Raw genomic sequence first — 25769 nt, 5'->3', positions numbered from 1 at the left:
AATGTGTAACCTGGCGTGAAATGTGTAGTGGGATTAGTGACAACTCTCTGTAAATGCTGGGAGACCATTAAATGTATTGGGTATCAGGCGGGAAAATAAGGTAACCTGATTTATGTGCTGCTAGTGGGAATATGCAAACAATTTGGTGCTTCTGATACTGGCTGCAAATGCATGACAAATGCAGAAGGAGATTAAACAGTGTGCTATGGTGCATCCTGCTGTCTTAAGCAAATGATTTATGAGCAGACAGAATTCATTGTGGAGAACTCATTTCCTGGGGCTTCGATGACAAAGCAACACAAACTATTTAAGTCATGCATCTGCTTATTGCAATGGATTCTTAATTTGTGACTGTGCCTTCATGATAACAGGGCTACCATCTTCATCCTCCTTGTTGTCATTGCATCCCAGCACTTGTTCAGGGCGAGCACGTAGGTCACTGGAGAAACTTTGCAAGACTTCTTGGTGCATGTTCACAGCTAAAGCCTTGCTGAGCAAGGTGTCCTTGGCCTTGCTGTGTATGTTTAGATTATCACTGATGATCTGAGATACTTGAAACGACTGCTCTGAGCCTGAGAGTCTCTGGTAGTGTAACTGGATGGGGAACTGTGGCACAGTCATCCATCTGTGTGTATGCTCTGAACTTGGTGTCTACTTCCATGCCGTGTGGTTGTCTGGGTAGCCGTGATGAGTGTGTACTGAAGACCTCTTTCTGTCTTTTCTGCCACACCTTGTAGTGCTCAAATCATGTTTGTAGTATCCTTCCCTGACATTTGCATTTTCAGAGTTACAGGACTGTGATATCTTGGTATCTGTCAGAGGCTAAGGCAGCTCTCATAACCCAGTATAACCCAAGTCATTGCTTTCTTTCAGAGCCACAGTCGGTTTTCTTGAAGTCTCAAAGGACAGCAAAATGGGCTCGAGAGGTGTCAGGTGGATAAATGCTACCTAAGGAAAACCATTGTGCTACTTAGATAAAGTTTGTGCTCTGATGGGAGGAACTTGTAAGAGGTATAATATTCAACTAAAGTCTACAGTTACCTGTGGCTGAGGAGATTATTAAGTTTACAAATGGGGAACCAGCCCATAATTACAGCTATCACAGGCAGTCGGCGAGTTGTTCAGATATTGCAGTGAAAGTGATGATAAATGTCCAGACAGACGTAGTCGGGGAGCAGGGCATTTCAGTAGTGCTATAACTTCCAAGCATATGGTTGGAATTACTGTTTAAACATACTCATACATAGCAGGGAAAAACACATTATCTGAATTTTATGTGAAATACAGCAGTGGATAGCCCTGTAACGAAACACTTTGTACGACCAAAATCTGTTTCCTTGCTGAGGAAAGGAAGGGCTGACATCCTCACTGCAGGACAGTGCTCTCAGAGGGCTTCTGCAGCCGTTCAGTAAGTCAAGGAACGAGGCTCCCAGCTGTCCCTCTCCAGCACCTCCCCATCCCTGCAGCCCCCTTCCCATGGGTCTCGGACCTACAGCTCCCAAGGTTTCAGCCCTGCACCTTTAGGCAAGTGGTTTCTTGCACCAAACAATGCTGTCGTCATATGATAGGCATTTACTGCTAAACTGCTATAGAATACGTGTCCTTTGTAACCATCTTGGTGACTAAAGGCAAGGTTTATTCCTTCTCTTAACTATCCTCTCTCAGTTGCTCTCGGGGAGTAATTTCTGCAAACAACTTACATCCTGATACAAGTTTAATTGATTGATCCCAGACTTGTCACATTTTAAGTTTTCTGGACCCGTCAAGTGTTTTAGAGTTAAATAACGCTTAGAGAAATCAAACAATACCTAGAGTCTGATTACAGCGCATTGTGCAAACCTGGGGGTGGAGGTTTCTGTGCTGAACTGAGGGGTATTTGTTTGGCATTGATTGACTGGAACTCCACAAAGGCTGGCAGTAAGTAAGGGCACGTGCTTGGGTGTATGTTCAAATAGAGGGGCCACGATCTGAGCTGTGCTGTTTCAGGGTATTTTGGAATCCTCCAGAGACTTGGTCCGTTGTTCTGACAGTCATTACAGGGAGCTTAGTGTCACTCTGGTCTTGCTTTAGGATCTGCACTAGTTTATGGAGGGGTTTACCTAATCATTAACTTTATTTGTATTATAGCCCTGCTCAGAGCAGTAGTCTTGCATGATGTTCCTTTGTACAGAGGCAGAAGGCACGTCCCAAAGCACTTCCAATTGAAATTACATTAATTTGTGTGTTTCCTCCTCTGGCTTTGGAGCAGCTGTTATGCTTCTTTCCTTTCTTGTTCACTTGGAAACCTCAGCCACAGCCCTTTTCTCCTCACCGAGCTGCTCACAGTTGCTGTGGCTTGCAGCGACACTGCAATCAGCGTGCCTGCTGGTGCTGGAGGTGTGCAGTGCCTTGTTGAGAGCCCTGCATTCACCCTGTCCCCACTGAGCACCAACCTGATCCTTCATTGTTGAGAGTTGTCTCTGATTTCCCTCTGCTAAGAATTTGACAGAGCTCAGGATCCCCTGTGCTTGCGCACAGATGCACTAACACAGTCATCTGCAGAGGCACTGGGATTTTCTGCATTTTTCCAGTCTTTCTAAACATCTGATTTTGTTTAACAGCAATGTAAAATCTATCTCCTCCCTACTCATAATTACTTCTTTTGTTGAATCCCATATTTTCATGCTATACCTGCTGAAAAATCTTAGCTCCTCTTTGCAAAGAGCAGAGATCTTAGTTTTGAGCTGAGTAGCTAGCCTTTGTGCACCCTGTCTGGTACAAACACTCAGGATTTGTAGCCAGCAGTGCAAATACAGTAGATGTTTTCCCAGCAATGTGCTAATCAGAACCATGTAATTCTGTATCACTTGACAAGTTTTTTTCATTTAGCTCTAAATTAAATTGTTAGTTGGTCATTATTCCTGTTCCATTTCCTTATGTTCTTGTAGATGCAGATGTTTCCAGTGGAATTTGAAGAAATACAGGAACTGTATTAATTTATAATTCCAAGCTGTTTTGTGGGTTTTGTTGTTGTTGTTGTTTTTGTTGTTTGTTTGTTTTTTAAGTTGATGCTTTTTATGAAGGACCCTAATAGAAAGTTCCTGGAATAATGGCAGAGGGATGCTCTAATCATCTCTGCCAAACAAACTGGAAAAGGGTATGGGTAGGTAACCTTACCCTACCAAAACACGTTCACCCTCACTTCAGCAAAGCACCTGGTCATGTTCTGGGCTTACACAGCTGGAAGCCTGCCCAAGAAAGGGCTCGATGTCTGCTGAGGCCACTTCCAAGGCTGAGATGGCTTGAGTGTTTGTGCAAGAGATGTGTCCTTCAGGACCTGTTAACACCTTCTGATCACTGCTGACCCAAGTTAAGTTCAAAGCAGCAAATCAGTGGTGAACTACTCCTTATCTCCAGCCTGTTCCCCTGAGCCACTGAGACCCTTTCTTTATCCAGCAGTAGGTGAAGCAAATTAAATGAAGGCAGGATTACCATGATCTCTGTATACACGTGGGATTTGTAGCTTTTGTTAAGAACCTTGTTTCACGTTTGCAGCCATGTAAGACCATTCCGGTCTCAAAATTAAGCAGGGCATTTCCCCTTGAAGTCCTGGTTCTTCACCACAGCTCCAGTTTATCAGAGCGCTGAGACGTAAATGTTTGCTTGAGGAGACATACATGTATAAGTGCTGTGCTGGGCAGGAATGCACTTAATTACAATGAATTACATACTGATTACCCCCCACGCTCCCCAGATGTGTTTTTGGTGTAGCCTATATGAGAATTTTCTTCTTTTTCCTTTTCTGTGACTTTAACCTGGGGGCTGCTGCTTCTCTGCCTTGCAAGTTGTGCCAGATAAGCTGCACGTCTTCTGGCATGCCACTGCTCAGTTCAGTTGCTCTGTTTCCCTTGGGTCTATACCGAAGGAAAGCTGAGGTCCACCTGGGTCAGCCTGGAGCCTGCTTTCTCCTCACTTGGTCGCTGAGTTCCACCCAGGTACTTGTGCAGTCAGCCTACTTCAGTGAGAAAGATGCAGCGCTCTGAGCAGAAGGTACGAGGTGAGGTTGCTGCGTTGGGACAGGGGTGTTCCAGCAGACACGGGCAGCTCTGATAGCTGCAGCAGGGATGCTCTGGCTGCAGAGAGCCTGCACGTGGTGCATGTCAGTGTCAGGGACATGGCAAAAGCATCAGTCCCCAGCACTGAGCAAGCAGGCACCAGCAGTGCCCCTGGCTGTGCTCTCAGCACCGATCAGGAGGATGCACGTTCCTGGGCTGTCTCCGTGCTTGTTATTTTACTGCTTGAATCAGTTGAATTGTTACCCTGATAGGGTTTCATGCTGGTGTAAATGAACTGTCCTGTGCCAAGGCATCTGTCCGTATTCCTGGCTGCTTTTGCTCAGCACGATGGGTTGACTCTGTTCATGTGAGGCTGAATATGAAGTGCTGCTTGCTGATTTTATCAGGCAAGGAGGCTGTTTCTATCTCCTTCCTTTTTTTCTATACCCAGAAAACAGGGATGGGGTGTGGGTTATGTTACTGTCTTTAATTTAGTCTGCAGAGAAGTTTCCTGACTTGTTTTATGTTAATATCAGTGTTTGATCAAGCTGCAGCGGGACATTTCTGATTTGCAGGCGGAGGTGATGTGCACAAGTTTATCTTTGAGGCTCTTTGCACTGCTTCCACAGCCAGTGCTTCACGTGTGGCTGAATCTGCCTGCACACCCTCTGCTGCACCTCATGGCAGCTGCTGTCACCCCTCTGGCAGTCGCGTGCTTGTGGGAGCCTCGCCCTTGTTTTACAGCAGTCAGCCTTCAGCACCAGATGTGCAGAGAAGTGGGACTTTTGGAGGGAGAGACTCGAGTCCTGGCCTGTTGCACAAGCAGCTTCCAGCCTGCAGAAGACAAATGTGTAGCAACAGTTGTCTGGCAGCTTCTAGTGCTGCAGCAGAGGAAGGATGCTCTGCTGAACTGTGAAGGAGCAAGAAGAAAAAGGTGCGTAACAGGACCGCTACCAACACTCCTAGTGCTAGACTGCTTTGAGGGTTTTGCCAAAAAGTGCCAATTCAGCTTCATCTTCTTGTGGACACCATCACTGATTCCCAAGAGAGCTTGTAGGTCTGAACTGCAGTGAGGGGGAGAGTTCCTCTAAAATAATCAGGGGCATACAAGAAGGATCTCGTCATCATGCAGAAGCCTTGGAGCACCTCCTGAATAACAGATGGCTGCAGAAACCCTGGCAGACAAGCAGCCCAACACTGCTGTAGTGGGATCAGCATCCTCCAGTAAGTTTAAGAAGCTTACGTTATTCCTGGTAACCCAGTCACTGCTCCTGTTTTGAGTGGGCAGGAATGAAACCTGCTTTGGTATTGTAGCTCGCTTCCACATTCACAGAGGCTTCTATTCAACCTGTGTTAAGTTCATGGATGATATTTTCCTCAGATTTTCTGAAACCCCACCCATTTTCTTTCCTTTTTCTTTAAGATACCTGCTCTCCCACCCCCAGTCAGCCTCATGCTGGCAGTGACAGCTACTCCATCAGAGTGAGCTGAAGAGTTTGTGGCTCTGTAATGCAAAAATGTTCTCCCGGTTAATGTTTGCTCCAGACTCTATTCTCTCACCTCCCACTTGCCCTGCTGGTGCCTCAGGGTTTAAGAAGGAAAACGCATTGTGATGCAGATATGTTTACTGAAAGAGCAGATACAGAAAGAGGAAAATACAAAATGTAAAGCACTTTGCTTCGCAGCTGGAACCAGTGCCCTGAGCTTCCAGCTCTGTTAGCTATTTGGGACATATGGTTCCCAGAGTGAGGCGTCAGTTATTAACCAGGCTCCTGCTGAGGTCCTGTTTTTCCAGTCCATCACCAAGCTATGCCTAGAGGAGGAATTTACTTAAAAATGGAAAATCAGGCAGAAAGTATGTTACCATCTTCAAGCTCCATCCCAAGTGGTCAGAGACTGTGGGAATGATATCCAAAAGCTGAGAGAGAAGTCGGGATTTTTTGTTGTTTCCATGGAGACTGAACTTAATACAGTGATTTCCTGCTTTGTTTTCAGCTCCTGAATCTGGTGCCTTTCGTGTTTCCACCCGCCGCAGGTGTGCGCTCCCCCCAGGATCAGCCCTGGATTCTCATGTGCAGGATGAGCAGGGATGAGGTGTCTGGGGCCATCGGGTGTGCCTCGCAGCAGAAGCGAGATGATCTGAGGAGGCAGGATCTTTGGAAGGCGAAGAGAAGCAAGCTGTGCTTGCACTGACCAGTCAAATGCAGAAAGTGTTCCAGGCTGAAAGCACAGGAATAAGCAGCTGTGCTGGAGAATAATTGTTGGATAGCCTCCGTATTCGGCTCTGACACGAGCATTGCACACAGGGAGCGTGGGGCAGCATCCTCTCACCACTTGGCTTTCTAAGACAAGAAACAAGGAGCTGTTCCTTCCCTATCTTCCTACCCTAAATGAAGGCAGAATATTGATAATGTTTGTGATGACTTGAATAAACATCTTTCACTCATCCGTTAATGACGTGGGTCTCATTGGCTTTCTTAGGTAGTCTACTGTTTCTACTAGGTTTTGCTGTGATTTATTCTGCTGTATTTAATAAAGGCATTTTTCTAATTGCTTTTGCATTACTTCATCAGTAATAATTGATTAAGGTCAGTACAAATTTGAACCTCTGCTATGCACATAATGAAACGTCCTCTCATAAGGTATAAGAATAACCGTAATAAATATTAATTTAACTCTCTTAGCTCAAGGCCTCAGAGTCACAGCTATTCCTAATTCCTTGGTCCTGACGGACAGGCTGCAGGCAGCAGGGCTGCCCTCTGTCTGTCTGCTGGTTGAGATGACTGCTCACTCCTTGGGGGCACTTTGCTCCCGACTGTCTCGGATGCGCAAAACAGCACGAGACAGGTAATGCTCAGCTGTCTTCCACCTTTCCAGGGTACTATCATCTTTGTTCTGATAGCACATTTCACTGTCCTTGACGTGTTGTTAAACAGCTGCTGCTTCGATCTGAGCGTCCAGCAAAGCGCTTCTGGTAAAGCAGGGAGCTTGGAGTGGGATCACAGCGCCAGCTCTGTCCAGAGCAGCCCCAGACAAAAAAAAAATAAAGCAACTCTCAAACTGAAGAAAAACCTCTCTTGCTTAAAAAAATAAATCCGTAAAATCTTCATACTGCAGACATGACAGTGAACCTGGTGAAGCAGTTGTCACTTCCTGGGGTGGATGTGCCCCTGACCTGCCAGCAGGATGGTGACCCTTGGGGAGGCAAAGCCGAGTGCCCCCCATGGGGAACTCATACGCTGGTGTCCTGGTGCAGCTGTGCATCCTGCAGCCCAGGACTTGGCTGTTTCCTACGCTTTTATTTTATTTCATGGAAAATCAAAGTTGTAGCTCCCTGCAGCGCAGACTTTGGGGGGTTTGGGCTGTTATTTAATCTGTCATTTTAAATTATCTAACAAAGGTTAATTTCATATTCTTCCCTCACTCTGCTTTTCTCTCTTTTGTCAGCAAGTTCTTTGTTGTTGTTATTTCCTGAAGTGAGCCACCAGCACTGGGCCATAATAGCTGCGCCAGCAACCATACCTCTCTGTTGCTGGCTATGTAATGCTGTAGGTCCTGTGTGAATGCTAATTTACCTCTTTGGATCTGAAAAACTATAGGAGATACATAGCACCTGTGTGGAGTTCCTACTGCTAAGATGTTTCTCTGTGTGTGAATGCATTTATTCTCAATAAGGGTTCGTAGGCATATTATACCCAGCTTATGCTGACAGAATTATTTGACAGCATCCCTTGATATTTCAGCAACTAGTAAAGAACCTAAATCCTGAGGATATTTTGCAGTTTTTCTCTTTAATCTGTTCTCTTTGTTGCTGAGAGCAGGAAATGGATTGTGTAGCTCTTAGCCTTGATAACGTCATGGTAACGTCCGTCCTATTTGATCTGAAGCCATTAAGCGTTGAAGGAAGATGGAGGGGAAATAATGGAGGGAGGGTGAGCATTGAACCAAATAATTGTGTAAATGCCAAACTAAAACCAGTTTTATCCTCTGTGTGATGTCCTTTTGCCAGGAATTAGTGAGATCTATGTTCCAAGTAATGGATTTTACCCCAAGGGTACGTGGTGGGGAAGATGATGAGTAAAGCATACATACATAAAGTATCAAAAACATTGAATAGGTACCACTTAAAATGCAGCCTTGCTTTCCCAAATTAATGGACCTTGTCAGCTGAAATACAGTATATATTGAAGACTCTTGAGAGCTAAAATGTGTTTCATATGCACTCTTCCCCACAACTTCATTTTAAGACTGCTTTTAATTATTTCCACGGGAATGGCAGTCCAGTTTGAGCCCTCATTGTGGTGCCGTGCTGGCCCAGAGGAAGTCAGTGATTTATTTGCAATGGGAAGGGGAGGAGCTGCCCCTAACCTGAGCTGCAGGTTGCAGCTGGCCAGTGCTTGATTTGAAGTTTCCAAGCTCCTTGCACTTGGGGAGGACCAGGAAGGGTCTGGGGCTCTTCCTTGTGCCGTGCAGCAAAGTTGCCACCAGAACAGTGGCCTTTATTTTTCAGTGCTCCTTTTGGCACAGGTGGAAACAGCTGCCCAAAGAGATGGACAAAGGTAAAACTTCTCAAAGGAGTTGCCAGTTTATTGCCTGGTCATATAAATATTAAATCCAGGATGGGGATTGTCTGAAGGTGAGGAATTCAGAATGCACTGAGGCTGCCCAGGTGCAGCTGCATCTGTTGGGGAGCATGGATGAAAACTGCACTTAGCAAATTGAGAGGTGTATTCAAATAACAGATATAAAGTGGAGGCTTTCAACAACTCAGAGAAATCTGTACTGCACTCAAAAGTGCATCTGCAGTTACGCAGTACACTAGAATGTTTGGATACAGGTAGCAGAGGAGCCTGGAACTCAGCATGGGCTAACAGCTCAGTCGATTCGTATCCTCAGGTCCTGTAGGTTGTGCTGAGTTGTGGCTGCAATGAAAGACATGGTTCCTTCTAAAGCAAACTTCTTTATTTTGTACTGGCTGCAGTTACATATTGGATTCTCTTGCAGGATTTCTCCTGGGGATATGCAGGAGAATTCACCTGCAAAATTCCAAATCCCCACCTGGCTGAGTGACATTTTCTTCCTGCAGAAAAAGAGACCCATATTGCATTGTGCATGGCACAAAGCCTGTACAAACGTGAGGGGCAGCACTGTGCTAGGCTGGAGAACTGCAAGCCAGCCAAAAGCAGGGACTGGAGACCACTTTGAAGCAACGTCTTCCCCATGCAAATAAATCACTGACATCCAGCAGTGAATGGAGCACTGAGCCCTTCCTTTCTTTAATTGTTTCTGAGAAGCCAAGCAATTGGGGGTTTGCAGGAATCACCCAGCTCAAGGGACAAGGAGGGGGGGAAACATGACAGCAGCTTGTAGGAGCACTGTGCTGCATGATTGATGGTGATTTCTCATTGCAGTTTCCTGCTTTTTCAACTTCACCACCCCGTCCGGGATTGTGCTGTCACCAAATTACCCTGAAGAATATGGAAGCAGCTTGCACTGTGTTTGGTTAATTATAGCTAAACCAGAGAGCCGAATTCACTTGGCTTTCAATGATTTTGATGTGGAGCCTCAGTTTGATTTCCTAGCCGTGAAGGATGGTGGGACTGCTGAATCACCAGTGCTGGGAACCTTCTCAGGAAACCAGATCCCTTCCTCTCTGACCAGCAGTGGACACGTAGCCAGGCTGGAGTTCCAGACTGACCACTCCATGGAGAAGAGAGGCTTCAACATAACCTTCACTAGTAAGAGATCAATCCTTCCTTCTTGTTTTCATTTCAGTCTCTAAGTTCTTGTTGGGCACCTGTTGGCAAGAGTGGTCTTACTGAAGTCGTTGCAAATCCAGGGTGAGTCTGAAAATTGGGGATTGTATCTTATTTGCAGTTGGGTAATAGAGGATTGGCTTTCAAGCTTGGAGTTGCATGCAGGTGTTTTTTCTGGCCACGTCGTTTAGCATTGTCCAGTGGTGCAAGAAACAGTCTGGCCCTGGATTACCTGTCCATGGAGCATCCAGGGGTTTTGTTCTCCCATCAGACCCCAGCTTGCTGTGAGCTTTGACTTCCCTCTTTGTGTCTGCATTCTACTTGCTGAGGTGAGACAAAGCTTTAGATGTAGCTGTTAGATCTCAGATAGCTGTGTTCATCAGTCAGTACTACCATCATTTGCTGACTCCTGTAAGTATGTAGGACTTTAAACACTGAAGGAAGCATGTTGTAAAGTCTTATAATGCAAAGCATTGAAACTTCCATGGATATATTTGGCTTCACGTAAGTCCAGCCTTCAAATCTCAAATGAATGCTACGGTAATTTTATCCTCGTATTGTCCTGTAATTTTCTAAAGAGCATTATTAAACCTATTCAGCAGAACTGATAAATGACTTTGTTATAATAGCCTTTAGTGGCACAGCTAAATTAATAGCCTTTCTAGCCATGATTGCAAATCCTCTATTTTAAAAAAAATAAAAATCTGAGTTCTTAAGAAATCATTTGCCACACTACAGCAAGCTCATCGGATGATGTATCGTGTGTGGCACTATCACATACCTAAGATTGAGTCCTTGATGCTGTTGAGTTAGGAGATAGCTCACACAGAAAGCCAGTGGTGCAGTAGGCATTTCTGAATGCTTCATGCCTATCCTGGGAGTTGTGGCCTCATATGAAGCCATTTTAAAGCTAAATTATTATTATTGTTATTATTTTTAATGTTGTAAATGACTCTTAAGTGTATCAGTTAATCTGTTCTGACTGTTGGAACTGCCAAAAGGGAGCTCCTGACTCTTTATCCCACACCTTGCTGTTCTTCATTTCATTTAGGTTTGAGGCAGGAGACAACACATTGCTACAAGATCCGAGAGCACAAGGAACAGATTCAGCCTGTGTTTTCCCCTGTAGCAGTGTATAGTAACAAGTTATTGTACTATAAGGATGCTTTGTAGGAAATCCAGAACTCTTCTGAGTTTGGTCAAGTGCATTAAGGAATCTAAAAACATGCGGGTACAATTAGTCTGGAGGCTTTAATCTTTTATATGCTGTTCATCTCTGAAGACCACCTCCTAGCATATGAAGATGTAGTACATAATTATGCACTTAATGGGAAATTAAGGCTGTAGACTTATTTTCTGATTGGTTGGCTGGCCTAGTTTTTAACTGCCGGGAAAGGGCAGTCCTTTAAGGAGAGCTATGTATCTGTTCAATTCCATACTTAACTTTGGAACACCTAGAAAGGTAATTGCTTTGTGTCCTTCGTTTTATCCTAGTAATGATGATAAGTAAGGTTGGGGACTATATGGCAGTCAATCACAGGACATGCTCTTCTCATTAATGGTTAGCTTACATCCTTCTATCTAGATGCATGAACCGTGGTGTTTTTAGAGTTGTTCTTTTTAATCTGACTCTGTTTTGTATTTGTGTTTTTCCATACGTGAACAATTGCTAAGATTGGTTTGGTTAGCAGCTTAGATGTGAGGTTGCAACGTGATTTCTGCCATGGGCTGACTTGTCTGCATGGAACTGAGTGGCTTTGCTGGGATGATAGTGGGTCAAATTCAAGTTCAAGCTGGTTTGTCTTCCCTGTGAGAAGGATAGGCTGACCGGGGGCAAGATTGTGTGTTAATTGCCGTCACGGAAAGGATGGAAAAATGTAGCTTAATTCCTAACCTTGTGGTCTGCCGTGATTATTGTATTAGAGGTAGGGGAAACAAATTGTTTATTGTCCTCTTCATGTTCCCTCTTAGCATTTAGGCATAACGAGTGCCCTGACCCTGGCGTGCCTGTGAACGGAAAGCGATTTGGTGACAGCCTCCAGCTTGGCAGCTCTGTGTCGTTCCTTTGTGACGAGGGCTTCATTAGGACCCATGGCTCAGAAACCATCACCTGCATCTTGAAGGAAGGAAACGTGGTCTGGAACAATGCAGTGCTCAGATGTGAAGGTAAGTTTTAGTGTCTTTCCTGCTGGTCTGCTTGGGCACTCAGGACAGAGAATCATCCCCTAACATTCGCAGCCTTTGGGGAAAAATGTCAGTAGTTCTGTCTATCGAGGTTCCAGTCATACAATCCAAACCTTCTAGTTTCAATATCACCCAAGAGGTAGATTTCTGTTGCTATGAAGGAGTGCTTGGTAAGATTTAAAGCTTAATTACATAGCAAAGGTATACAACGCTGGCTTTGCTAGAGTCTGCCATCATACAGGGAGAGGTGTTTGTTTTTAACAGCTGAAGGACTATTGTGCTTTTGTTCTAACCCTCAGCTTCTCAGTTATGGGCAGGATTTTATATAGCTCTGGAAGGTACTGTCTGCACAGAAGAGTTTGCTGAGGAGAAAGTGCTAATCCAACAATCACTGAGCACTGAACTCGGTTTATTTATAATTCTTCTTTTTTTTTTTTTTGTAAAAGGAACAATGGGAATTATTTACAGAGCTCATGTTAAACAAGCATTTTTCTAATTACAGCAATAAATAGAAGGCTTTGATTTACTGATGGCTAAAAGCTTCCCTGCTACTCCTGTCATGAAAGGAATTAAAGAACAGAGCATGGAAGATAGGTGGAGATGTCTTCTGTCCTGATTCTTGGTGCATGTAAAATACATTATATAATATTTATATAATGAAAGCAGCAAAAGGTACAGATATTCACTGTGAAAAGAGAGCTCATTGCTGCAAACATTCACAAGCACACGCACACCTTCAGCCTGTCTTTGTCAGTGTGGTACATCAGTCCCTTCTAACTGATTTCAGCAACCAAGAACCAGAAATGTTGTCTACATCCGCAACAACTGTGCTAGCCAACACAGAAATGGGGGAAATGAATTGAAATGGCTGAACAAAAAGACGTTAATACAGATTTCAAAGCTTTTTCATAGTCCTTTAAAGCTGCTGCTATAGAAAAGAAATGAAAAAATAGAGCTCATTAGAGGTGAAAAGTCTTTCTCTACCCTCTGTTCTCAGATAAGTGATGCTCTGCACTGGTATTTACAACACTTTGAATAAAAGAAGTAATACTGAGAAATAATTTCAGTAATTGGTCATGCTTTGTTCAAATGGATGAGCAGCAGAAAGCGCACAATCTAGTCCATTGTCTTTGAAATTGAAATAAGAGGCATCAATTGTGTTCAATAACTTTTATGTAGAAAGAAGCTGGACTTTTTATTTTCTTGTCTAGTTTTCTTGTCTAGTCTTTTGCAAGCAGCTGACAATAAAACGTCTGTAGGTTTGATTGAGGGTTTCCATTCCTTTCACAAGTGTGAGCATTTCAGTTTATGTATCTCCAAGTGTAGGAGGGAAACATACATTAAATAATATACTTCGAATCAACTTTTGTTTGAAAGCTTTAACCTTAGATAGCCTTATGCCATTAACTTGCGTTTTTTTTTCACGGTGGTGATCTCTTTGACTCATGCTTCAGTGTGCACTGGATTCAGTGTATGTTTTGATTAGCCTTATTAAACTGAGAGGAAGTATATGGATCTAAAATACTGTTCATTGCTTGAAAAAATTAGTGGGAAAGAAGAAGACCTAAAAGATGAGTTGAAAGATGGATGGAAGTCCTGACAGGAAATTACATAGTTTTGGGGCAGAAAGGAGCATCTTATTCAAAAATAATTGGTTAAGATCCAGTGGAGATCAATTGACTTTTATTTGGCATCCTTCAGATCAGCAGTGAAGATTTTAGGCCCAGACTTATGTAGGTATTTAAGATCATATCAAGTATGACACTCCACAGACTGTGCAGAGTCCGCACCATGGCTGGCCCTGAGTAGGTGCAGCTGCTCTGGACAAGCTGGGCAGCCCTGGCTGTAAGTTTTTGGGTCTGAAGGGCTTGGTCTGCCCCATGGAAGTTCCCTGGGGTGGTGATGGTAACGTGGTCCCACTGCTGTGGGGAGACGTGTGCCTCCGGCACCGATAACTCAGCTGGCTGTGAAGGAACACCTGGGGGATGAAGCCTGCAAGGTGCCCACAAACTCCCAGACACACACACACTTTTCCATCCTAATTTTTTTAGAGGACAATGCACTGCAATTTAGGACAATAAGGTTTTGTACCTCTGGTCCCTCAGAACCGGTGTCCTTTTTCCAGAAAAGATAATACCCTGCCTTCAGCTTCTGCTGATGGCGCAAGGGACCGCAATGTGGAATAAATGCCACAGTCTTGTGATGTCCCTTATGGTAGAAAAAACATGACTCAATTACCTCAGATATGAAAGATTTTCTGGCACCTGCAGCTACTGAAATCCAAACTGACCTTGCAGTTTTCTCTGGTTTTATATCTAATTATTATTATTATACCCTGTCCGCTTAGAGCCGCTGTACAAGGTCAGGCTGCTGACTCTCCCGCAGATATAGTAGCAGGCTGCTACATGTTAAATTTAAACTAAACAGGCAGTTTCTTCCAATCTGGTGTATTTCATCTGCTTCTGATTATTTTTAACACATAAGAAATAGTAATGCATGAAAGCTATTGTACATCACGACAGTGCTGCCTGGAGGGGACAGGTATATCTGGTCATGCTGCAGCTTCTTACCTGAATTTTTGTCATTTGATTACCTGAATTTTGTCGTTTGCTTTCTCCCAGCTCCATGTGGGGGCCACCTGACATCCCCCAGCGGAACAATCCTGTCCCCTGGATGGCCTGGCTTCTACAAGGACTCCCTGAGCTGTGCCTGGGTGATAGAGGCCCAGCCGGGCTACCCCATCAAGATCACGTTTGACAGGTGCTCACCGTGGATTTCTCAGAAGTTTCCTGTCCGCAGATTGAGTGGGTGCTTTTGGTGGTTCTTGCAATGCTGGGTTGTAGCTGTCCCCAGAGGGAAAGGGGATGAACTGCTTGGCATTATGCTTGGCAGTGAGGTTCTTTCTTCCTATTTTTTATATTAACTTCAGACAACATTCGGAGTTTTCATTAACGGCCAAAAAGAAAAAGTAGAAAATAGTGATTTTCCCTTCTTGTTTTGACTAACTCCTGCTAATTTGCAGTGCTGTTTTAGATGCATGTTGAACACGTTTTCAGAGGCTGAGCTCCCATGTGTGCTCAGTCAGCCAGCAAGAAGCAGCAGTGAGGATCTGGCCCTGACTCGGGAGTGCTGAGTCTCTTGACTTGCCCCAGATTTCACTTTCTGAGGAGGTTACACTTTCTTGAACCCGCATCCATATGTCTGAAAAGTAATTGTTCGCATAGCATGTGATGCTTGTTGTTGCAAAAACTGTACCGAATCAGTAGATAAAGCAGGGGAAAGATCAGAAAGAAACCGAAATGGATAGGAGGGGAATGATGTGTTGTTACTAACATGCTCAGCCAGCCAAAGATCAAGCAGTAGAAATGCACCCATATGTTATCCTGTAGCCTGTGCTACATTCTGGTCGTTAGAGGACATTCAGGATTATGATAAAGAAAAATTAGGAGTGCTGTTTTTTTTTTCACAGACATATTTTTGCATTCCTTTCAGGTTTAAGACTGAGGTGAATTACGACACCCTGGAGGTGCGAGATGGCCGGTCCTATTCTTCCCCACTGATAGGTGTCTATGATGGGACTCAGGTGCCCCAGTTCCTCATCAGCACCAGCAACTACCTCTACCTCCTCTTCACCACTGACAAAAGCCACTCTGACATAGGCTTTCAGATCCGATATGAAAGTAAGTGCAACTTCTTCATGTAATTACACCCTCTCCAGCCACACAATGGACTCAATCAAAGACCCATTGGACTTGCTTCTCCCCTTCACCAGGCAGTTAGCACTATTAGTGATTTGAGAATGTGAAGCTATTACAAGTCAAGTACCACTTTCTCCTTTTTGACCATCTTGATTGTTTAGAGGTGTTTTTTTTTTTTATATTTTATTTTAGCATCTACAGAATATTATTAGAAGGAACACAGTATATTTTGGAAAGAAACAAAGTTGAGTTTCTCTGCCCATTTCATCCTCTTTCCTTGGGGATTATCAACAGGACTTCAAATGAGCTTATACGAGGAGTAAACTTTCCCCCAGACTAACTGCACCTTGCAGCAGGGTCTGCAGACATTGAGTGGTCTGATGGGAATGGGTTTGTTTGTCACAGCTGTGAAGCTCCAGTCAGACCACTGCTTGGATCCAGGGATCCCTGTGAATGGACAGCGCCATGGGAATGATTTCTACGTGGGAGCACTGGTGACATTCAGCTGTGATTCAGGCTACACTCTGAGCGACAATGAAGCCCTGGAGTGTGAGCCAAACTTCCAGTGGAGCAGGCCACTGCCAAGCTGTGAGGGTAAGGAGTGCAGAAGATGGCAAACAATTTGCAGATCTACTGCAAAAGCAGAGCAGCAATTGGGAAGTTCACAATGACATTTGATGTATGTGTTTTTGTTATGGGTTGGGCTTTGTTTTGACTCTGGTTTTGATGGGTTGTTTTGTGTGTTGTTTTTTTTTCAGCTCTATGTGGAGGTTACATTCGTGGTTCCAGTGGTACCATCTTATCCCCAGGCTTTCCTGATTTTTATCCAAATAACTTGAACTGCACATGGACAATAGAAACTTCACATGGAAAAGGTGAGAAGTCTTTAGCTTTCAGTGGTTTTAGAGATGAACTTGGAACTGCAGGAAGGTGGTCAGTGGGAGGCCAGTGCTCCGTGCATTTGTCTCCAAGGCAGTGATGATGGGTACCTGTGTAGTTTGGCCAGTTGTAATTCTTGCCACCACTCAAACATTGTCTCTGGACAAGACAAAGGTTTTTGTGGTCACACCTCTTATTCCCTGTATAACATTATTTGTATAACATCTGTATAACATTTTACAGATGGAGAAGTAGAAACGTGTAGTAAATCATTTCCAAACTTAGGACAGAATCCAGGCTGTCAATTCCCAGGTCTGCCCTAGTTCTGCAGCTCTCATTTCCCCCCTAGCTAAGAGTACTGTCAGCCTAAAGGCAGTGCACAGGTATATTTAGTACAGCCTCCTGTGCAGCACAAGCCAATCTTTTGTCTTGAAGGAAAATCTAAAGGAAATGTATCACCAATGATTAGAGAACAAGTTTTATGGAGAAGGATGGGGGGAATTTTTCTGTTCACCCAGTCCATATCTGCTTGGGGTAAGCACAAAGGGTATAAAATCCTTTATGTAACTATATGCACAGTTATGTAACTGTCTCGTACTGGATATCAGCACGACGGGAGCTATCATGAGCCAATTTTGCAATACCATTTGTATTACAGCAAATAAACTTGTCAATGAACAGCACAGTGCATTAAGGGAACCATCACATGCTGTGAAAAGTATTCTGTTGAGTAGCAGCAATCCACTCTTCATTAATCCACTCTGCCTTGGATTCAGCTCTCCAATGAGGCACTGCATTATCCTGTTGCTAAGCTAAGCACAATGCAGCAAACTGTCACTGTTTTAGATGAGAAAGGGTAACTCTGATGGCCCATGCACTTTTTTTGCCAATATCAAAAGAAAATCTTTTGACCAAGCTAAGCAAAGCTTGAAGAGCGATGCATTTTCAAACAGTGATGGTATGCCTCTGTAAGTCTAGGGGCTCTTTGTCCCCTGCTCAGTAGCACATGAAACAGCACATCATTTAGAGCAGTTTGGTGTGGCACAGTTCTGGATAAGCCAGAGAATTCAGCCCTGCATCTGACTGTCCAGAACTGGACCATGTTTGTCTCTGAGAAGCTGATCCCAGTTTTAGTTGTGTATGAGCTTTTTTCTGAAACTTTAGCCCCAGTGGCAGTTATGAATATTAGAAAATCAAGCCATGAGTTACTCTGTAAGTCTGGCTAGTTGTAGTGAAAATTCATAGGTGTCCAGGATAAGTTTCTGAGAAAAGTGGACTGTCTAAAGTAAGAGACTCTTTAGTATCAGTGAGTGGAGCATGTTCATATCATTGTGTTTCATTCAAAATTTTCACACCTCTCTATGCTCGCTTCTGGTATCCTTCCTTCAACATCATTGTTCAGTAGCTGGTTAGAGATAAGCTGCAGGAGATGGTGGAATCCTGCTCCTTGCAGGCATAGACAGGGCACAGGGCTGTGGCTCTTGCATTTTTGGGCTTTCAGGGCCAGGCAAGCTTCATGAAGGCAGCTGCTTGGATGCAGGAAATCTTCAAATCCATTTAAAGTTTAGGGCGAGAGGAGAGGATATATGGAGGAAGTTGTACAGTTATAATAAGCTGGTGTGTAGCCAAGGTTCATGCGAGGAAAACCTCTCCTTCCTTGTCCCTGTAGTTCAGGCGGGTTGTTTATCTACCAGTGCAGTGGAAGATGGACACAACAAAGAAAGATGTCCTTTCCTCTGATGTTTTGTGAAACACGTTGAACTGTATTAGGATGCTGGGCTGTTTTGGTCGGAGTGTGCATGCACATGTGTGTGCGTACACATTCTTCCTCTTGCAACAGTTTTCTGTTTTTCCTAATGATCTGTTTTCCCAGCGATTGCTGCGTTCAGCTGCTGTGTAATGCATTGCTACTCCCAGCCCTTTTCAGCATTCTTGCAATGTCTCCACTCATTCCTTCAATAAAGAGCAGTCAAACAGAGTGATCCCAAGTTAGAGCAATAGCTGCTGAAATGAAATGAATTTAGTCCTTGAAGAACAGAAGGCTTAGAAGAAGTGTAGCTGAACGCTGTTCTTGGCTAACTTCATCCACAGTGCACTTGCAGTGCAGAATCCTTATAGAGTGGGCTTTGTCCTTTTAGTTTCCTGTTCTTGGAGATCACTGGGTAAATCTGGTACTTTCTAATCCCAGAATTTTTAACAATTCTGCTATGAACAGCTGTAGTAGGCAGGGGGATATTTGCATCACTTAGGTGTTTGCCATTGTACTTCATTTTTCTTGTTCTAGTTTTAAGCCTCTTGCACCCACTTCTTCCAACGCTTTTCTGCTTGGACTTGGAGCACTGCTGCTGTCTCAGGCCTGGAAAGTCTTCCAGTTCTCCCAGCTGAATAAAAAGCGGGGCTTTTGGCTTGGACCATCTTTGCCAAGCCAATGACCAAGCAGTGAAATGATCTGCATCATAAAAGCTGATCTCAAGCTACTCACATGCAGATCTTTATGAACTTCTTGCACATGGGAAGCACACAAGTCCCCTAATGGAAACAAGTTCATTGTTATAATAGTTGTTTTTATGTGACTGCAGACACTGATTTATTTTATGGACTCATGGGCTGTACAATTTAAGTTTAAAAGCAGCTTAATTTTAAAGGTATTTAAATGCTTAAATAGAGACTATTATTTTTAATCTGAGGACTTCAAAGTGATTTCTTTTCCCTATAATTTGTTTTGTTGTTTCTTTAACAGAGAATGAAAAAACTGCCTTTACAGAGACATTTTGTGCCACAGTAAATTTCAGACCAGAGCAAAGGTTTAATCAAAGTCGCAAATCCTTTAAAATGAGTTTGTAATTAGCACTTATGGCTACAGTTACACAACCCTTAACTGGCTCTGCTGCTGGAGGGGCCTTGTGCTGTGAGATTGGATTTGTTATCTGAAAAGACCTGGAGTCAGGAGCTGTCCTCCCCATTCTGAGGACTGAGTTATGCTTGTGTTTCTCTGGTGGTGTGTTGATTTTGGTGGAGTGATATTATTTCTGTTCCCTAGATTGGGTTTTGTAAAGGCAGGGGTATAAATCTACTGTCAGTTGATAAACAAGAAAAACTTAATGCATTTTGTATTCACTGCATCTCACCGAGTTTTCGTGCCAAAACAGGTCATACCTATTTTCAATCAAGTACACTGCTGGTAAGAATAATAAACATTTGGAAACCGTTCGAAGTTTCCTACTTTCATGGAGTTCCACAGAGGGGAACAGTTGAATTAAACATTTTCTGCCAGGTCCAGGTAACGACTACCTGGGGATGAAAAAGGAATTGTCAAAGCTGAGGCTCCTTTCAGTCATCACTAAGCAGAGTTGCACACATGCTTCTGCCTGGGGCACTGCAGGGTAGCAAGGTGCAAGGAGCTGCTGTGCAGGGATGGAGAGGGAAAGAACACAACGTGTTACCACTGAGATTTGATGTAGTTAAGAAGTCCTGTGAGACCTGCACCTTCCCAACACAATACTTTCTATGGGAAGGGCTTTGTGTTGGTTTCCACTCTCTGTGTCCTTCTTTCCTTGGAAGGAAACTGCTTGTATGTGATGGTAAACCTTCAGCAAGAGATTGGACAGACACAGGGATAAACAGAATATTCAGAGTTACAATTTGATGCTGACAAAAACACTTTTTTTTGGTTGGGATGGATATTAAATATCACACTGCAGAGCTTCAAGCAGTTGGTCTCATCCTGGTCTCCAGAAATTGACGGGGAGCAGGGAGCAAGGAGATTATTCCTCTGTTCCTTATTTACAGATTTCCCATGCTTTTGAAGCAGCTGATGCTGTAGTTTGGCAGCGATGGGATGCAGAGCAAGACAGCCCTTGGGTCTCCCCAGGCTGGCAGTCTCTGTGCTGTTAATCATTGGCTTAAATGAAATAACTTGGTCGTGCCACTGGGCACTCCTGATGTGTGCGAGGAGGCAGCGATCTGACTGTGACTAATGAAGGCCAGATTACAGCACTTGTGCTCGCATGGAGGAGTCTTTCTCTGCAAACAGCCCTGTTGAGTTCATGGGGTTATGAGGAGTGTAAAGCCCAATTCAGCATGAGCTGGGGCTCTGGAGCCTGCCCCTCAGTGCTCAGGAAGTCTGCTAAGCTCTTTGGATGAAAGAAGCCGTATAAATGCAAAGAGGCTTTTTGGTGTGCTAGGCATTGCTTTAGCTCGCTGGCTTGGTGTGGAAGTAACGTGACAGGGCTTCCCATAAAGGGTTCTGCCTCACTTTTCCCTGTGAAAGCTGTTTCTGCCATTTTTTGTTTTTCAAGGGTGGAATTATTTTGCAGAGAACAGAAGTGTTTCTAATTGCGTTTGAATTCCTGCATGATAACCGCCTTGCTGGAGGCTTTTACACAGTCTTGAGGTACTTACTATCTCATTCCCATAAGTGCGAAGGATGGTTTAAGTAATCTGTTACTCCTTGCTTGTTAATTTACAAATGCAGCAAGGTCACAGCCTGCTTGACGAAATGTTTCAAATTGCTGAAATTGAATGTAGACAAAGAGCCAAGTAGTTTCCCCGTGTTTGTCTGCTTCTTTTCCTGGCTCGATCTATTGTGGTCTTTATTGTTGTCAGAATGACGTGGATGGGATTTTCTTTGCTTCTGAGATCTGCTGCGGCTGGCAAGAACCTGGGCTCTGTGGGCCATGCCAAAATCTTCAGTGCCTTGGGGAGGGCAGCAGGGGCTCAGGAGCAGTGCAGGGACACCCACCTGCCCTGGAGGGAGCGTGGTCGCACGGTGTAGCCCTCTTTTGGGATACACTTGTGAAATGCTTACCAGCCACGTGGCTGAGGAAACGTGGGTCTGTCCGTGTCCTGTCATCCTCCAGCCTCTAGGGCCCAGCACTGGGTCACATCGTTTGGTGTAGAAGTCCCCGCAGTCATACTGCTGGCATGCTTTCTCTTCTGGAGAAGCCTCTCTGACCTTCGCACTTGGCTTAAGTCCCATTTTTCTTGGTAGAAATTCCTTCCAGAATGTACTTGGGTTTGTTTTCAAGTCCTCACAACTACAGCTTTCTGCTCTTCTTGCTACCCATCTAAAGGTCAACACTTTTAAAATAAAATACTTCCCCGAGCTGCCAGGCTCAGTCCTTTCTGCTGCTGATCCCTCCCTCAGGCGAGCCTGTGTTGTTTCTGTTCCTGTGTTACAAAGGCCCAGGAATCGAAGACTTTAACGGCCTTATTCTGTTCCAGGCCCTGTACTGTAGCCTTGTTTTACTTTTTTAATGTTTCATTCCTCACATAAATGTGCCCAAGCCTTTCAGTGTGTTTTTTCTTCTCAGTTGGGCTACTATTACTGGGAAACAGGAGAAAAAAATAAAAGGGAAAAAAAGGATGGCGTGGTCTCAGGCAGAGGAGAGGTGCTTTGGGACTACTGGGTGCCACAGGAAAGCTGTTGGCTGAAGCCATCTCTGTTTTTTCTCCCCTACAGGTGTGTTCTTCACCTTTCATACCTTTCACCTGGAGAATGGCCATGACTACCTCCTGATCACTGAGAACACCAGCTTTGCCCAGCCGCTGAAGCAGCTCACAGGCTCTCGGCTGCCCGCCCCACTAAGTGCAGGGCTCTTTGGAAACTTCTCTGCTCAAATTCGCTTCATCTCAGACTTCTCCATGTCCTACGAGGGTTTCAACATCACCTTCTCAGGTAAGAACAGAGGCAGACTGACTTCATGCTATCCTTTTTCTTCCAGCTTTAATGCAAAACTTGGGAATAAGTCCCTGTCGATGCAGTGCATGTGATTCAGGTCATTGAAGGTTGCTCCTCTTGTTACACAGATAAATTGTGCCAGTATTAAAGCACTGTGTGCTGCAGGAAATACTCTCTTTCAAGGCCCCATATCTCCAGATGCAGCAATTTTGTCTGCTTTGAGCCCCAGTAGATGGCTGCATTGGACCCACTGGAATTATATCCCATTACAAAGGTGTTTGTTGTCCTCTCCCTCCTCACCCACTGATCTTCACTTCTCTGTTTATGGACAGAGCTTCGGCTCTCCTTTTCTTGGGGGTATCCCAAAGAGGCCATCTCTCTTTGCTCCCGATGCCTGCCTCCTTTGTATTTCAGAGGAAAATCACTGCAGCAGATAGAGCATTTCCATTTCCAACCTGGGAAGCTGGGACAGATGGGATATTTTGGAAGGCAGCTTTGGGCAATCTGGACTTCTTGGATAAGGAGCAAAGCAGAACTGGTCACTCCCATTGTATGTCTGGTCCCATTTTATTTTTTTTCTTTGGTTCTGTGCTCCTCTTGGATGCACACCCAGTGACACAGCCTCTGCAGGTGGCTTCAGCCTGTCCTAGATGTAACACGTGCCACGTGTAACTTAGGCCAGGTTTCCATGAGCCCTCCAGCATTGCTGAGAAGCTGGAAACAGTATTTTCTTGCTGGACCTTCTCTAACTGACCTGCTGATAGCAAATTAAAGCAGACTTCCTGGTACAAATAGCAGGGCATCAAGGGATGAGGGCTTTTGTTGATGGCAGAAGCCCTTTTTGCCCCAGCTGTGCCAATGAAGATCTGTGCACCAGCACTTGTTAGAGACAGTTTTTGCCATGAGCATTTCCAGTAAGTAAGGGGCTTGGGACAGAGACACTGGAGAAAGAAAAGCACAGGTCTAGAGGTGAGAACAGAGCCAAGGTCTCCAAAGCTCAGTTTGATGACAGCAGGTTTCAACTGTTTGTTTGTACAAAATACTGGTTTCTTCAAACAAAAGTCTGGATTCTCAGAAGTTGTCAATGAAGAGCAGCGTGTGCATGATGAGGGAGAATCAAATAAAGGCATGGTTGCTTATGCAAAACAGATAATCACGCTTGCAAATACTTTGCTTGGGTGATCTCTGGTTGAAGGCTGCGAGGTGCTGAACTGTGTCCTTTACCCCGAAGTCCCACAAATGACTGCTGAAGTGTTTGCCTGTGCACACATTTCAGAAAATGTAATCTTTGCTGCCTGAGTGCCCTGACAAGCCATTCTGTAAAACAATCAGGTAATGGACAAAAGCTTATCGTATTGTTACTTTTCTATATCTCAGCATACATTGTAGTCCTGAGGGCAACTGCTGCAAATTTGGCCTGCTGGTGAGGAAGAGAAATGACCATTTTTATTGTGGAGCTCAGTCTGATGTGTCTTTGAGGGACAGAGCTGTTGCCATAGATGCAAATAAAACCTGCTGCACTCAGAACTGGTTTCCAATACCTTTGTCTGGCCTCTGAAGTCAGCAATTCGCAGATGATGCTCTGTGGAAACTAGACAGAAAATTTCCAATTAACTTCCATTTTGATGGGGAAAAAATACCTTTTTGTCTAAAACAAATTGCCTCCAATTATCTAATTATAGCTGCTATTTTCAACGTATTTTGGGACTTCTTTCCTTTCTTGGAAAATGAAAACGGGAGTCTGTTATATTTTTAGTTTCCTTTATATATATAAGCACATGCTTCGTATTTTGCACTTTTGTTATTTGTTCAAAAAATAGCTCTCAAAAAAGGTTTCCTTTAAAATGGTTCGTGACCAGGGACATACATTTGGCTCTTTTCCATAACGCTCCATGACCTTTCGTTTAGTAGCAGCTTAAATGTTCTCTTGCATTCCCCAAGCAGGATGCTGTGTTCATTCATTTTCAGGATTAGTAATGGAGAGGCAACCAGAAATCCCATCCGGATCAATTCATCTTCATTTTACTAAACCAGAGGGAGGATGACAAATTTCCATCGTGTTTGGCCCCCACCGGTGTCACTTTCTTGTTTGGCTGACAACAGGGACAGAAAACGAGACCTGTTGTATTTTGAGCTGGTTTAAATCAATATCCTGGTGACACCCCGAGGGTTGTGTATGGAGAGAGAGACCCGAGCTGGTCTTCATGGTCAAACACGTCGTACGTCTTGCATGGATGCTTCTTTTTCAGACCTGCACTGCAGCTGGCTTAAAACTCAGAGCTCCCACCTCATCCTTACGTTCAGGGCTGGGGAGAAAGGGCTGTGAGGTGTCACCCTGCCATGCCATACGTGTCTTTGTCCCCTTGCAGAATACGACTTGGAGCCCTGCGATGAGCCGGAGGTCCCTGCCTACAGCATCAGGAAGGGGCTGCAGTTCGGCGTGGGCGACGTCCTCACCTTCTCCTGCTTCCCCGGGTACCGGCTGGAGGGCGCGTCGCGCATCACCTGCCTCGGGGGGCGGCGGCGTGTGTGGAGTTCGCCTCTGCCAAGGTGTGTTGGTAGGTGGTCATGTGCTTTCATTTTGCTTGGTTGGTTTTGCTGTGCTGGATCGTTTAGTCGGGCAGGGACGTGCGGCACACCCCAGGGGGACGCCTCGGGGGCGGCATCCTTCAGTTTGCAGGCCGGGTGGTGCGGGGATGGGGAGGGGGAGCTGGCACAAATTCAGCCCCTCCGGCTCAGCATGAGGAGGGCAGGGATGGGCAGAGGGGCTGCAGACTGCTCCTGGGTTGGAGCACGAGGAGTGCCCCACAGTTGGGGTCCCAGCAGAAGCCCCCTGGTCGAGCCCCGGTGATCGTACAAGTGAATGAGTCGCAAACTATGGGAGATACATCATCCTTCTGGGGATAGGTTCTGTAAAACAGCCTGGTTTTAGGGCCATCCTCCCTTCGAATCCATGTGCTGTAAAACTTAATAGTCCAGAGATGAAAGCTGGTAGGTGATCTTAAGGAATGCAAATTTCACATTAGCGCGGATGTCCCTGGAAAACTCCCTCTGGCTCTTATTTTTTCCTTATTCTGCAGAGGTTTCTGGCATAGTACACCTTGCATGTCTCTTCCTCCTAACCGTTGCACCTTTTTTTGCAATTGTTCTGGCAATTATTTATACTAATAAATAAATCTAGAGTTAGAGGAGAGGAAGAAGTCATCTGTGACACTGAGCAAGTTTCTGGCTGTCATCCCTAATGCAGATGGGCTCCAGGCAGCCTTGTCTGGTGAGGTCTGCAGGGCAGCCCCCTGCCCAGCCCGCAGAGACCCCTCCAAGCACAGCGGCTCGCAAAAAAGAGCAGAAGCAGCAGCGTGCCACGTTGAGAAAGGAGAAAGGAAGAAGAATTGCCACTGCCTCAGGCCTTTGCAAAAGGAAGATTAACGCATTTCTGGTTTTGTTGTATGTTTAGTAAGGGGGAAAATATTCAGTACTCTGCTGCTGCCTGGGCCACCCACAGCACCGTGAAGTGATTCATTCAGACCAGACAGAACAG

The 25769-nt window shown here is 44.8% G+C and overlaps 1 protein-coding gene and 1 long non-coding RNA gene across 2 annotated transcripts in view; both read left to right on the top strand.

Annotated features, from left to right (window-relative positions):
• The window catches only part of CSMD2 (CUB and Sushi multiple domains 2), a 325013-nt gene that overhangs the window by 198788 nt on the left and 100456 nt on the right, over positions 1 to 25769 (top strand). The window contains exons 15-22 of the mRNA XM_084497137.1: positions 9446 to 9772; positions 11762 to 11956; positions 14596 to 14734; positions 15467 to 15654; positions 16078 to 16266; positions 16431 to 16547; positions 22013 to 22228; positions 24601 to 24789. Coding sequence (XP_084353263.1) covers positions 9446 to 9772; positions 11762 to 11956; positions 14596 to 14734; positions 15467 to 15654; positions 16078 to 16266; positions 16431 to 16547; positions 22013 to 22228; positions 24601 to 24789 — 1560 coding nt within the window. The remainder of the gene's footprint in view (positions 1 to 9445; positions 9773 to 11761; positions 11957 to 14595; positions 14735 to 15466; positions 15655 to 16077; positions 16267 to 16430; positions 16548 to 22012; positions 22229 to 24600; positions 24790 to 25769) is intronic.
• Positions 4330 to 6488, top strand: LOC311423303. The gene is made up of 2 exons (XR_014685628.1): positions 4330 to 5258; positions 6030 to 6488. It is a non-coding gene; the product is annotated as an uncharacterized lncRNA (long non-coding RNA).

The sequence above is a fragment of the Aythya ferina genome (assembly GCF_964211825.1).
Source record: "Aythya ferina genome assembly, chromosome: 24".
NCBI classification, from domain to species: domain Eukaryota; kingdom Metazoa; phylum Chordata; class Aves; order Anseriformes; family Anatidae; genus Aythya; species Aythya ferina.
This window is presented reverse-complemented; position numbering and strand designations above follow the sequence as displayed.